Source organism: Muntiacus reevesi, chromosome 5 (assembly GCF_963930625.1).
Source record: "Muntiacus reevesi chromosome 5, mMunRee1.1, whole genome shotgun sequence".
In the NCBI taxonomy this organism is placed as follows: Eukaryota; Metazoa; Chordata; class Mammalia; order Artiodactyla; family Cervidae; genus Muntiacus; species Muntiacus reevesi.
Genome location: NC_089253.1, coordinates 95,394,664 through 95,408,301, shown reverse-complemented (window position 1 = coordinate 95,408,301; position 13,638 = coordinate 95,394,664). Strand labels below are relative to the sequence as shown.

General features: G+C 58.9%; 1 protein-coding gene across 1 annotated transcript in view; it reads left to right on the top strand.

Moving 5' to 3' along the window:
- The window catches only part of TP73 (tumor protein p73), a 73,884-nt gene that overhangs the window by 46,322 nt on the left and 13,924 nt on the right, over window positions 1–13,638 (top strand). Inside the window, exon 4 of the mRNA XM_065936862.1 lies at window positions 6,156–6,398. Within this exon, the coding sequence (XP_065792934.1) occupies window positions 6,156–6,398 (243 nt within the window). The remainder of the gene's footprint in view (window positions 1–6,155; window positions 6,399–13,638) is intronic.

The following is a 13,638-nucleotide window of genomic DNA, read 5'->3' as shown; positions in this document are numbered from 1 at the left end:
TGAAGATGGTCATGGACACAGGAAGGCGCGAGATTAGGAAGGGTGGGGACACAGGCTGTAAAAGGCAGTTTATTTTCCAGGTACACTCCCCAAAACCATTTGAGATGGTTTACAAATTCTAAATAGATAAACACGTAAAATGGGATACTTATAAACCTACAGAACCCAGCTCACAGTGGAAGGATGGACCCAGTGAAGCCTAGGTTCTGGAGAAGGCTGGTTAGGATGGTGATTGGTGGGGGACAGAGGAGGACGCAGCGGGGGAAGCCTCCCTGCCTTCCCTGCGAGGCAGCCCAACCCCAGGGCAGGCAGAGACACTTCTGGCACCCACCAGGGTCTCCCAGAAGGGCTGCCGTGGGCTGAAGTTGCCTTTAGCCCCAAAGTGCGCCTAGCACCCAGGTACAGTGGACATGTGTGATTTGGGGGATCTACTTGTGAGTTCCAGGATCCGGTTAGTTCAACCCAGAGCCTCTGAGCATCCAGTCTGGGGCTAATCTTTGCCGGGGGGGAGGGGGGAACCCACAGCCAATGAGCGGGGACTGAATGGGAGGCCCCTGAGGCTGGGGGCTGGGTACAGAGGGGTGGGGGCGGGGGTGGGGCAGGAGCTGGGACGGAATCCCACCCAGGAGCAGCCCCCTTTGGACCTCTCCCCACTGCTTTTCGGGGAGCCCCCTCCTTTCCCTGGGACTCCCGATGCCAAGCAGGGTGTCCATCCAGGGGGTGGGGCCGCCTCGGTCCCTCCCCTCCCTCCCCAGCTAACCTTTTACCTCAGCTGACTCGCCTGCGGGACCCTTGCCCCAACCCTGTGTTTGCTGAGCACGTACATGCACACGCCTTCCCCGGCCCAGGGCCCCAAGGCGTCCATGCCCTTGTCCCACACAGAGCAAAGATGGGGCCACTCTAGATTCCTGCCTGAGAAACACTGACCCGGGGAGCAAGCCCGGCTGCACTGCGGGGGCTGGGACATAAACCTAGGCGCTCTAAACCCAGAAGCCTTGCCCGTGTGGGTTTGCACACCGCAGGCACCCAGAGGGCAGCTCTGACCCATCTCTCGCGGCTAAGCATCTTGCTCTAAGTAGACAGAGAACCTCAGGACACGTGTTTGTGGAGCAGATGGACCTGACCGTCTGGGAGGGGCTGCGTGGTCCTGGCAGGAGAGGCCCCTGGGATATTGTCCTGCTCAGCCGGAGACTTGGTCCAGGGTTGGAGTGAGCTGGCTAAGCCGACCCCCTCCCAGTGCTCCCACCCCACCCGCCCGCCCAGTGGGAGAGGCAGGCCGGGCACTTCCTCAGATGCAGTAGAGGCTACCCGCCGGCTCCCGACTCCCGCTCAAGGCCCTCTTTGGGTCGGTCCCAGAGCCTTGCACGCGCATGTAGGCACTTGTGGGCCGCCGCGGGCCAGGCGTGTCCCGATCAGCCCACTCTCTTGGGAGTTCTTATTGAAAGCAAAACAAACCAAAAAAGTCCTGGTTTTGCCCAAGTTCCTCGCTGCTGCCAAGTGGGTCTCGTCTCAGCTTCCGGGGGGCCTCTGGTTCTGGAGAACCTCCCCTCCCCCACAAGCTCTGGTGGGTGCACCACCCTGGACCTCAGGCACCACACTGGCCTCCCCTTCCTCACCCACTCCTGTTTAGCAGCTGGGTCTGGGGGGCAGGGGTCCCCACCAAGGCTCCTGTCAGGAGGGAGGAAATGCGAAGTTTCCTGTGGGCAGGAAAGAAAGGGCCCTTCAGGGCGGAGGTGCCTCGCTTCTAATCTGCGGGTTCCAGCCGTGCTCAAAGCCACGTGGAAAAGCCGCAGGGACAGCCGGCTCCAGGGTGTGGGCGGGGTGTCCCTGGGGAAGCACGAGGAAGGAAGGGGCAGCCCCAACGTCCCCAGGGACAGCATCTGCCCCCGGGAGCTGGACCCAGCACAGGGCCACTGTCCTCAGGCTCCCGGGCAGGCGGGTGGGGCTTCCCAGGACCCCAGACCACAGGAAGCCCCTGAACCCAGGTTGGAGCAAGAGGAGGGCCTGCAGAGGGGGCAGGACCCTCTCTGGACTCGGCGGTCCCACATCTCATTAAGGTCTCCGGCACAGGGGCCAGCCTGCTGGAAGTCGTCCCCCTCCCTGCTTTGTGGCTGCTGGGCGTGTAGATCCTATCGGCCCGGCTCCTTTTGGTTCAATGACTAATTCCCTGGCACCCGCCTCAGATCTGAAAAGAATGTGGACAAGTTAAAATCTGAACACCGTTGTCGTGGGGCGGCCTCCCGCCTCTCCTGAACTGGGAGGCAAGGGCTGTTTGCCCTGCTGGTGTGGGCCATCTTCCTGTCAGGGATGGAGCAGGGAGGATGGACCTGAGACCCCTAGCTTGGGCCATCCTTGCTCAGGACACAGGACGCTTCTGCAGCCAAGATGAGGAAGGCTCCCTGCAGCCTTCAGTGGAGGGACAGGGAAGACCCTCCAGAGGGGCCATGCTTACCGCCTAGACAAGAAAAACAATGAGGGCAGGCTGGGACTCCTCCCCCCAGAACCCACAGGGCTCTCAGCCTCCTGTGATGGGGGAGCAGGCTCACATCCTGTGCTCATTCCTGGGCATCCGTATGGTGCGAGGGGCTCCTGCTGCCCCCTCACCCCTCCATCCATCCTCCATCCCTCCACTCCTTCAACTACCCATCCATCCATCCCTCTGTCCCTCCCTCCACTCCTCCCTCCCTCTATCCATCCATCCATCCCTGCATCCCTCTATCCCTCCCTCCCCCATCCATCCATCCCTCTACCCCTCCCTCCATTCCTCTCTCTATCCATCCATCCACCCATCCATCCCTCCCTTCATCATTCCTCCCTCCATTCTTCCATCCATCCATCCATCTATCCCTTCATCCATGTACCTGCTCACTCTCTTGTGCAGCAACCCTCTTTCTTGGGGGGAGGAACCCTCTTAAGTAACCACACCATAATGAGAAATGAACTACACCCCTAAAGGGCGTGCTGATAATTAATAGTAATAGTAGTAATAACAATAATTCCAGCTGTGAGTCCCTCATCATTAATAGTAATAACAATAATTCCAGCTGTGAGTCCCTCATCGGCTACTGATTGAGGATCCTGTCTGGTGCCTAATGTCCAGGAGAAACGGCATGCAAACCACATATATAATGTTGCATTTTCTGGTAACCACATTAAAAATGGTGAAAAGAAACAATGGAAGTAACTCAAGAATGTATTTTACTTATCCCAAACTACGCTCATTTCAGCATGCCATCGACATAAAACTGTGAATGAGATATTTTATTTTGTTCTTTTCATTGGCACTCAGTTCTTGGAGTTGGTTCTCTATGCTCACAGCACAACTCATTTCACACCGGCTGCATTTCCTGTGTCCACGTGGGGATACATTGATGCCCGTGAGACAAGGTCTGTCCTTGTGGGGTCTGAAGTCCAGTGGGGAGGCATAAACCAGGGCGGGGGGCCCTCGGGAGTGGGTGGCTGTCAATCCCCCCATCCCCAGAACAACCTGGGCTCAGCAGAGGTGAGGATCCACAGGGTCCCTTGTTTTGTTTTCAGTCGCTTTACTGAGTTACAATTTACCTACCCCATAGCTCAGCTGTGTGCAGTTCAGAGTTTGCAGCATGCAGTTTGAAGTATGCCGTTCAGTGTTTTTTAAATATATTCACAAAACAGACTCACAGACGGAGAGAACAGACTTAGAGTTGCCAAGGGGGAGGAGGGTAAAGGATGGAAGGATTGAGAGTTTGGGGTTAGCAGATGCAAGCTATTATATAGAGAGTGGATAAACAACAAGGCCCTGCTGTATGCACAGGGAACCATATTTAACATCCTGTGATAAACCAGAATGGAAAAAAATACGAAAAAGAATGTATAGATGTGTATAACTGAGTCACTTTATTGTACAGCAGAAATTCACACATCAGATAGCAACTGATGTTGCTTTTAACTTCAGTTTAAAAATGCACAGATACGTGGTCCCATCACCACAGTCCATTTTAGCACATTTTCATAGTCTCAGAAGGGAACCTGCACCTGAGCCCTGGCCACCCCCTTCCTGTGTCTCTCCCCCGGGTCTGCCCCCCCTGGACTGTCAAGTCAACAGAGACAGAAGATGTCTGAGCTTTTGTGTCTGCGCCTTCGCGTGGTGTGTTTCTCCTCCGGGCTGTGGCATCAGGAGCTCGGAATAACATTCCATCACATGGACTCCATCACATGGACTTTGCTTATCCACCTGCAAGGTGGGCAGGGGGCACCGGGCCCCCTTCCTCTTACAGGTGTAGGCACAGAGGTTAGGAAGGCTGTGGCAGGGGTGGGGGTACAGCACCGACCAGGGAGGGAGGCTCAATGGGACAGTGAAGCGGGGTCTGCCCTGCAGGGCTCCCTGTCCCACTGGTGGTGGAGCCTCAGCTTTCCAGGGGGCAGAGAATGGCCCTGGAGGTTCACATAGAAAAGGGATCCGCTCAAGAGGTCTGTCCAATGGCAGGTCCGGCCAGGACGTCATGTCGGTGCCCTGATGGCCTCACCCCGTCTGGCTGTCCCTGATGGGGAGGGCACAGGTGGGCCTGGGGGCTCTGCCCCGCTGCCAAACGATCTGCACTGGGTGGCGGTTGGCCCTCGGGGCCGGGGCACCCACCTCGGGGAGGCACAGTGGGCGCGAGGAGCGGGGAGCAGTGGCTTTGCTAAGAACCAGCCACCTGCTGTCCGTCACCGGTCACTTCCCTGCTCCAAGATCACCCGAGCCGGGCTGCCTCCTGGCTGGGCAGACCTTGGGGGAGGTGTCACCTCCCCAGGCTGGGAGGGGCCCCAGGGAATGCGTGCCTGGGGCGGAGTACTGAGCGGGAGGAGACGCTGGGTTATGGAGCCCCAGCCTCCTGATGTGCAGAGGGGTGCTGAGCATGGGTTGCCCCAGGGCGGAGTTTCTCCTGATCAGCCGTGGGAGGAACTTGCTCTTTTATTTTTCACTATGGAGAAGAGGACAGAGCAGGAGGGCCCCTCTCCCGCTGTCTGGTCCTCTCCCCTCCCCTCCTGTCTGGTCCTGCTCCCTCTTCCCACTGTCCCGTCCTCCCCCAACCCCTAACCCTCACCCCGCTAGGGGGACTCCAGGCTCTCTGCCCGCCAGGCGCAAGTCCCCCAGTTCACAGTCCCCAGGTTATCACCCGCTCTCCCGCCTCAGTCTCCTCACCCACAAGTAGGGGCGGCAGTGTCCACCCCAGGTGGTGAGGAGGAACAGCTCCGTGGAGCGCAGCTGGCGCAGAGAAGGAGCGAGTTAGCATTCGAGGTTAGAGCCGGTCTGGTCCCTGTCAGCTACTGTGTCACCCTCTGAACCTCCTCCTGCTTGAAGCCTCCTGATCAGGAGGGGGCTCTTCTGTGCCAGCCCTCCTGGGGGTCTCTGCCCTGCCTTGCCCTCAAGGCACTGAAGCATGGGCTGGCACCCTCTCCCTTTGCTCGGGTCTCCCTTAAGCTCCTGGCAGGGACTGATGGTCAGGACCCTGCAGAGGGTGACCCCGGGGACACGCCCACACAGTGAGGCTGAGCTCCTGTTCCTTCCCCGTGCAGAGGGTGTGGAAGATGCTAGCAGGGGGAACCGCGGGGGGGCATTCAGATGCCGATGGATGGAGGCCGCCTGTAGGGGCCCTTCGAAAGTGACTCTTGGCTCAGCCACCATCCAGCCCCCAACCACACAGGGCTGGATGCCCAGAGCCTCTTGGGCAGCCCCTGCATTGGATGGAGCCTGGGGTGTGCCCCCTGCCCCCTGGGGCACCCTCTTTCTGCCTTGTTCTCTAAGGCAAGGTCTCCCCATTTTGAACTGAAGGGGTGGGGGGTTGGGGTGGCAGGAAACTAGGATGCTGAGCCAGGTACTGCCCACAGAGAGTGCAGCCAGGGCATCAGCCCTGGGAGCCGCCCCCACAGGCAGCTCCCTCCAGGTGCGTGCAGCAGAGCCCCGGGAGCCCTGGCACCCGGGAGGCTGATGGAGAGGAGGGCGAGGTGAATATGTCAGTTTATCCCAACACAAGTCGTGACCTGTCAGGGGTGGGGGGGCACCGAGGAAATATTTGGGATGACTGAGCTGCTGGCCCTTTAAGGCTCCTGTAACAGGACACCTCCCGGACGGGATGGCTTCCACTCTCCAGCCTGACTGTGTGTCTCCCCCTCCCTCCTCCCCTTCCCGCCAGCCCCAGTTCAATTTGCTGAGCAGCACCATGGACCAGATGAGCAGCCGCGCGGCCTCGGCCAGCCCCTACACCCCGGAGCACGCCGCCAGCGTGCCCACCCACTCGCCCTACGCGCAGCCCAGCTCCACCTTCGACACCATGTCGCCCGCGCCCGTCATCCCCTCCAACACCGACTACCCTGGCCCCCACCACTTCGAGGTGACCTTCCAGCAGTCGAGCACAGCCAAGTCAGCCACCTGGACGGTGAGTGGTGCCCAGGGCGGGGAGGGGGTGACCACACACACCCGTGTCCGTTCAGGGTTCCCACCTGGCCAGGAGGAGCATCAGGCAGGAGGCGGGTCTCAGGGCCGGGCAGTCTGGGCGTGTCCACCCCTCGGACGCGTGGCCAGAGTGGGCCAGCCTCCCACAGAGCCGCCCACAGCGCCCCAGAGGGGATGGACATGTCCCTCGTCCCCGGTGAGGACAGAGGCAGACCGTTCTCATCAAGACTGTCTGGCCAGCATCCCTGAGCTCGGGTGGGGGTTCTGGTTTGAATTTTGCCCTGGGTGGACAGGAAGCTCCCACCTCGGACACCTGAAGTCATCTGAGCTTGGTCCCCGGGTTCACAGAGGCCACCTCCTCCAGGCAGTGCAGGGCTGGGGAGAAGCCTCAGTCATAGGTGTGTTTAGGCATTGCCCACTCTGTCTCTGGGTTGTCATCTCCAAGCGTGGGTATGAGATAGGAGGTCGAGATGGAGCCCCAAGGCTGCAGACCCCAGACCCTGCTGCCGTTCCCTTGGGAACATCTGAGTGCTCCCACCCGCCACCATCGAGATTTTGCCAACTTTGAGAACATCCCACACACCCACGGTTGCTGCTCCCCAGAATTGCTATTGCCCGAAGCTCTTTGAGTTTATGTTAACCCTTGAAACTGCCTACAATCCAGAAGGTAGAATCTGTTACTGACCCATTTGTAGTCCAGGACTGGGCTTCCCAGGTGGCGCTAGTGGTAAAGAACCCACCTGTCAGTGCAGGAAACCCGAGATGTAAGTTCGATCCTTGGGTTGAGAAGATTCCCTGGAGGAGGGCATGGCAACCCACTCCAGTATTCTTGCCTGGAGAATCCCATGGACAGAGAAGCCTGGTGGGCTACAGTCCACAGGGTGGCAAAGAGTCAAACTCGACTGAAGCGACTTATCACACACGCAAGATAGTCTAGACCACCTTCTCAGAGTTATGCAGATGCCGGGGCAGGGTGGTGCTGGCATGGGAACTGCACTGTCCCTACCGTGGCTGGGAGAGAAACAGGCTGCCTGATGTCTCCACTGGGGCAGAGTAAAGGCTGTAGAGACTCCGAGACCCCTGGATACACTAGCAGCTCACCTCTGAGCACTGGGTACACAGGGCATGGGGCAGGAAAGGGCATGGGGCCACATCACTTTCTCCGGGAACGGCAGCTCCATACTCACTCATAGCCCCTGGCAAAGGACCCTGGAGCAGAGGAGGCTGGACTGTGCTGGGGGGCTGGTTCCGGCCCTCATGGGAGTGCTGAGAAGGTGACACTAAGGTTCTGCCACTTTAAGAACTGGTTCCCGCTGTCCCCAGTGCCCACCGCCCAGACTGTGGTTTTCCCATACTCTGGGGAACCAGAGATGGGGTGGAGCAAAAGGCAGCCTGGGCAGCCCCCTACAGCTATTTCTGAGTTCTTGCTTGAGCAGTGGGCTACCCCAGATGCTGACCCATTGCTGAGTCAAGGCTCAGACTGACTCCAGGGCTTGCAGTGGCCAAGGGTGCCCCTGGTCCCATTATTGCCCAGATGGCTTCATCTGCAGATTTTCATTCCTTTGCTCTATTGGTGAAGGTGATAAGGCTTAAGTGGGATGGTGCCTGTGCTGCATGGGGCTTAGTGCTGGCATGTCTTTATTATTTCCTTGGATGATGGGGGTGCCATGGAGCCTGGTCCTCCTGGACAAAGTTGGTTACCCAAAGCTGCACCTGCCAGGGATTCTTTATTGCCTGTGGGATCCTGCTCCCCACACCCCTGCTGTGAGGTCTGGTCCTCGAGACATCATTGCACTTGCACACCTCAAGCAACAGGAGGCTCACTACCGCTCTTATTCCAAGTTTCCACTTGCTTCTTAAGCCCTTTCTCTCTCTTCTAAGCAGAAGGATCCCGGTCCTTCTTCACTGACATTCTGTCATTAGGGCCCAAGTTGTTGGTTCTTAGGAGTCCTGGTGGGCAGCTTGTGGGGGGACTGGCTCCCTTCCTTTTCACTGTTTGAGGATGCTGGTGGAATCTGTCACATCTTGGTGTCTTGGAGCACCTGGAATGGTCTGAGCTGGTCCTCGGGGAGGGATGGGCGCTGCTCCTTGGTGCCTGGTTGCCTCTACCATCCCCTGCCAGGTGTGTGACCTCAGAGTTGGAGGGGCTCATGACTTGGTCATAGTTGTGCTGGCCCTAAGTGGTTGCAAGGGGTGGTCTGTCCAGGGGGCAGAGGAAGCTTTGCTTGTCCCAGTGGCTCTGCCTCCAACCTCCAGCCCCTCTCACCCCCCAGTGCCCAAGCAGTGGATACCTCCCTCCCTCCCTTCCTACCCGCACCCTCCCCCCCACACCCTTCGCCATGGCTCATGGGCCTGAGTGGAGGAGGACGGTACTCACAAATCCCCCTCTCCGGCCCTTCTCCATGCCAGGGTAGAGATGGGACAAACATTGATAATGAGATTTTTGGCACTTCGGTTCTGGGAGCAGACCCCGTCCCCATAGGCTCTCCTCCTTGCCCAGGGAGGGGGCAGGTGGGTGGCCAGCTCCTGGTGAGGGCAGAGACCACCGAGCATCCTGCCTGCTCGCAGCTCTGGGGCCCTGGCTGTGCAGGCACTGCCCAGACTTGCCGCTCGGGCTTGCCGTCCTGACCTCTGCTGTGTCGCCCGCTGCCCCCTACACCAGCCCGCTGGTAACTGATAGATAATTCATATTTTTCTCAAGTGCAATTCCAGATTGACTGCTGCTTTCGCTCCTCTTCCTGCTCAGAAAAAACCCCGTCACCAGCCCCCACGCAGCTGCAGGTGTTAATGGGGTCTTTGGCTTCTGCTTGGCCAATGCCCCCTGTGAGTCCCACAGCCCTGGATGCTTCATCTGCTCTGACCTGTGTCCCTCAGACTTCAGGTCTCATACCCACACTGACAGCACAGAGGGGCCTGGAGCCCTCGGCTCGTAGGATGTGTGCAAATACGCGTGCATGCCACACTTAGACATGCACGCACAAACATGAACACGTGTGCAGACACGCACACATAGCACACACATGCAGACATGCACAGGCATGTGAACACATGCACAGACACATAACACACATGCACACCACAGTACATGTGTGCACATTCACACATGCAGATACTGTCCACACATGGGAGCACATGTGCAGACATGCAGATATGTTCTTACACACACACACGTGTGCCGGCACCTCCTGGTTGCTGCCCAGGGTTCTGACAGCCCCTCCCCTCCTACAGGAGCTGGGAGCAGGTGGGTGGCAGGTAACTAAGCAGCCAGAGGAGGGGCCTGGGCTCTTCCTGAGACTGTGAACAAGGGGCAGGGCCAAGGCCAGGTGGACATGTGGCCAGTCAGGGCACTGTCACAGGAGTTTCTGTAACCCCCTGCCAGTGAGCGTCCTGGCTGTGGCTTGTCCATTTTGGGGCCCTTCTGCACTTTGGAGAGAGACAGGCACCATGAGAGCTCACAGGTGTGAGTGAGGTTGACGTCCTTTGGCATACTAATGCTCTTTGGGCTGGTGGGTGGGTGGAGCCAGGCTGGGGATGGAGGTGCCAAGTTCCCAGGTCCCTGTTCCACACCCTCCCCAGGACACGGCGGGTCGCCCTCTTTGACCACCAGATGGCCACTCCCACTCCGGGGACCCCCCCCCCCTGCATTGTCAGTGTGGGGACAGTTGGTGACAAGAGTCCCAGGAAGCAGAGAGCAGCAGCAGCCCCTGTGAGACTGTCTGGATGCTGTCCAGCCCAGCCTGGCCTCCCCCTACTCCCAGGCTGAACCTGGGAGCCAGGGAAGGGCTATCCTCGGTGTTCTGGAGGTTTGGGGAGGGGGTTCCAAGGGCAGAAGGGTGACTTGCTGTGGCCAGAACTCTGGCCTGGCTGGGTGTCTGTGGTAACCTTGGGCAGACTGGGTGGCACTGCCGATGACCCATAGGCCAGGCTGCCGTGAGGGGAGACAGTGCAGGTATGCGGGAGTGTGAGGGCATAGCCAGCCCCTGGGGGACCTCTGAACAGCCTGCCTGCCCGGACAGAACCCCTCAGTGACCTCCAGCTGCCCTCAGATTCAGTGGGGAGTGTGTCCATCGGTCTGTCTTGGGAGCTAGCTGGCCCACGAGGGTCAAGTGATGCCCTCCTGTCCCACCCCCTAGAAGCACATGGTGGGGGGCCAGGAAACACAAAGGCCCTTCATGGGATTCCTGGGTAGAACAGGGCTGAGTCAACACTAATGGATTTGGGAGAAAACTTTCCAGCCCCTTGGAGGTTTGCAAGCAGGAAAATAATAGTGGAGGTGTCCCAACATGATCGCGGTATCAATTGCGTTATCCTAAAAGTTTATGGAATGCATAAGTGGAATTAATACCTTTTACTGGCACCAGAAGCAATTATACGTATTTGAAACTGAAGGAAGAGTCCTAACAATGTACATTGTGGAGATGAAATGCGGGTTATTTAGGGGAATCGGGTGCACCACACTCAGGGAGGGTCTGCAGCAAACCTCACCCTGCGTCAAGCTCGGGGGCAGGGCTTCCTGTGGCTGGACTTGGGTCATCAGTGCCTGGCTCGCGGCCTGATGTAGGGTCACCTCTTCTTCCATCCCCTCAAGCAGCCAGGCAGCCCTGCGCCTGGAGGTCAGAGAGCTCAGCTTGGGGGCCCTGAGAGGAGCCTTGAGTCCCTGCTGCTGAGGTGGTGCTCCCAGGGCAGCTGCCACTCCCCACCCCAAGGTTCTTGTAGAGGAGCCCCCGGGTTTGGGGGTCCATCCTGGAAGTGTGGGGCTGTGGATGAAGCACTATGTGATCCATGTCATTTCTCACCTCCTGGGACTGTTTTCTGAGCTGGACACAGCTCTGTGGATTTTGTAGTGACTGGTTTGTGGATCAACAGTGCCCCTGCAGGGTCCCCCTGTGGGCAGGCCCCACCAGGAGCACCCCGGTACATGCTGTAGGCTTTCAGGGTCTCCCCACTTTACTGATAAGGCTCGAGTGGCCAGGTCCCTGCTCGAGGTCACCCGTCAGCAAAGGGAGAGAAGGGTTGGTACCCAGCAGCCTGACCCCTGGCTTTCACTCCTCAGCTCCTAGGCACAGCCTGCGCACCTCTGTGGGGCACATCTAAGGAGTAGCCTTCTCCCAGCTCCGAGGGCTGGGTCTGTAGACACCCCCAGGACCCAGGGGTCCAGTGGTAAGGGGACCGACCCCTCACAGGTCCAGGGCCTGCCGATGGCTGTGGCAGGGAGCACCCAGCAAGCCTATGATCACTGTTTGTCAGCGAGTGAGTGAGTGACAGCTGCCCTTGGGCAGGTGGAGTCTGCCTGCTTCTTACTGACCAATGAAAACTCCTCAAGAGCATTTTATAATTAGAACAGTCAGGTCTGACCAGGCTCAAAAGTAAAAGTAGCCACAGGCCGGGAGAGCCTGGGGGTCAGGGGAGCTGGGCATGGGGCCAGCCCCTCTGCCTCTCTGACCACACCTCAGCCAGGCCCGCCATCCTCAGCTCACCCTTAGCCCCCTTTCTGGGTGGGAAAGTGAGGATGGAAGGGGAGACCCCACCTCGGTTTCTCCTAGAACCACTGCTGCAGCGGCAGGGGCCTGAGTGCCCTGGACCTTGGCCATGCGGAACTCGGGATGAAGGTCACAGCTGAGCAGTGAGTCAAGTGGGTCCCCCTGGTTGGTTGTCAGGGAAATCTGCTTTGGGGTTTTCTCAGATCCCAAACTTGGAAGCCAAGCTCGAGTTCATGGATCCCTCAGAATTTCTAGGGCAGGAAAGCCCCCGTGAAAGGTACACAGGGTTGGGTGAAGTAGATGATCAGAGGCTGTTGGGAAAACCACTCAGTAGCCTGGAGGCAGAGTCCTCAGGATCGCAGGCATATCTGGGCGAGGCCCCCTTCCTCGTGGCGTCTTGGTGTTGGGGAGGGGAGCAGCCAGTGCCTCTAGTACCCAGGGAGGATGAGCCCAGGTGGTGCTGATGTAATGGGAGTGGCCTCATGCTGCGCTGCATGGGATCAGATGTTCAGAAGTCAGTACTCCCTGCTTTGGACCCTTCACTGGGTAGTTACAAGTTCCAGCGAAAACTTCGATTGCAGCCGTCTGGACTAAAAGCTGAGAAATGGTCAGCCCCCCGGGTCCAAGGCATGCCGGTCCCGGGGCTTCTCTCCTGCTGGCCGGGAGCGGGATTTATTTAGTGAAGAAACGCTCTCACTGCTTCCTGGCTGGAGGGTATGGCTTTAACTGTGGTTCCCACCTGGGGGCTTACCTGTGGCAGCAATGGCAGGAAGGTCAGAGGCAGGAGGGTGCTTCCCTGGGGCTCCTGCTGGGATCAACGTGACAGCCCTCCAGGAGGCCACCTTGAGTGTCTGCCACTGCTGTGGCCACCTCCCCTCCCTGCGTCCCCTCAGCCTCCTGCAGCTGGTTCAGCTCGAGCCCCGATGCCCCCAGGCCATCTGGAAGCTGCAGGAAGCTGGGGAAAGGACTGCCCACACTGAACAGCCCAGTGTCCAGAATGGCGTGCCCACAGGCAGAGGCTCTGGGACTGTTATGTGAGTGGAAGCTGGCCACTGACTCTTGCCTTCACCATGCCGACAAGGCCACAACTCAAAAAGGCACAAGGGAGGTAGGGTGAGCATAGTGGGGGCCTCCTCCCCCGGCCATCCCGGGGGCCCTCCCAGCACTGGATCAGAGCTAGGCTGGTAGGCAGCCTTCTCACACTGCCTCATGTCGGGCAGTTCCGAGGCCTGGCCATGGCCCTGCTAGCTGGGCTCTGGCCAGAGCGCACTCTCCATGAGGCCAGCCAGGGGGGGATGCCTAGTGCAGGCAGGGACACCGGACTTTAAAGGAGGCCAGCACAGGCAGGCTGGCAAAGTCAGAGCCAAGTTTGTGGGCAGAGGAACCGAGTTTGGACCCGGCGGAACCAAAGTTTGGTATTTTGGATGGTGATGCTGCTTGTGCCCTGGGAGTAAGGGGTGGGGGCATGTCCTGCTCACCCCCTCCTCGGGGTCCGGGCTGGCCACATGTTGTGTCTGGGTCACTGAACAAGGACCAGATGGAGCCCAGGGTCCCCACCTGTGCCTGAGGGTGTCACTGGGGCCAAGGGCATGGCCAGCCTCTGGGCAGCTCCTTCCTCTTGGAGGGACCAGAGTGACAGAGGTGATGGTAGGACCCCTGTGTGCCAGGACCCCCCAAGCACTGTTCCCGGGGGAGCCAGTGACTCGACAAGGCCCTTCAGGGTCGGAACTGAGACTCACCACA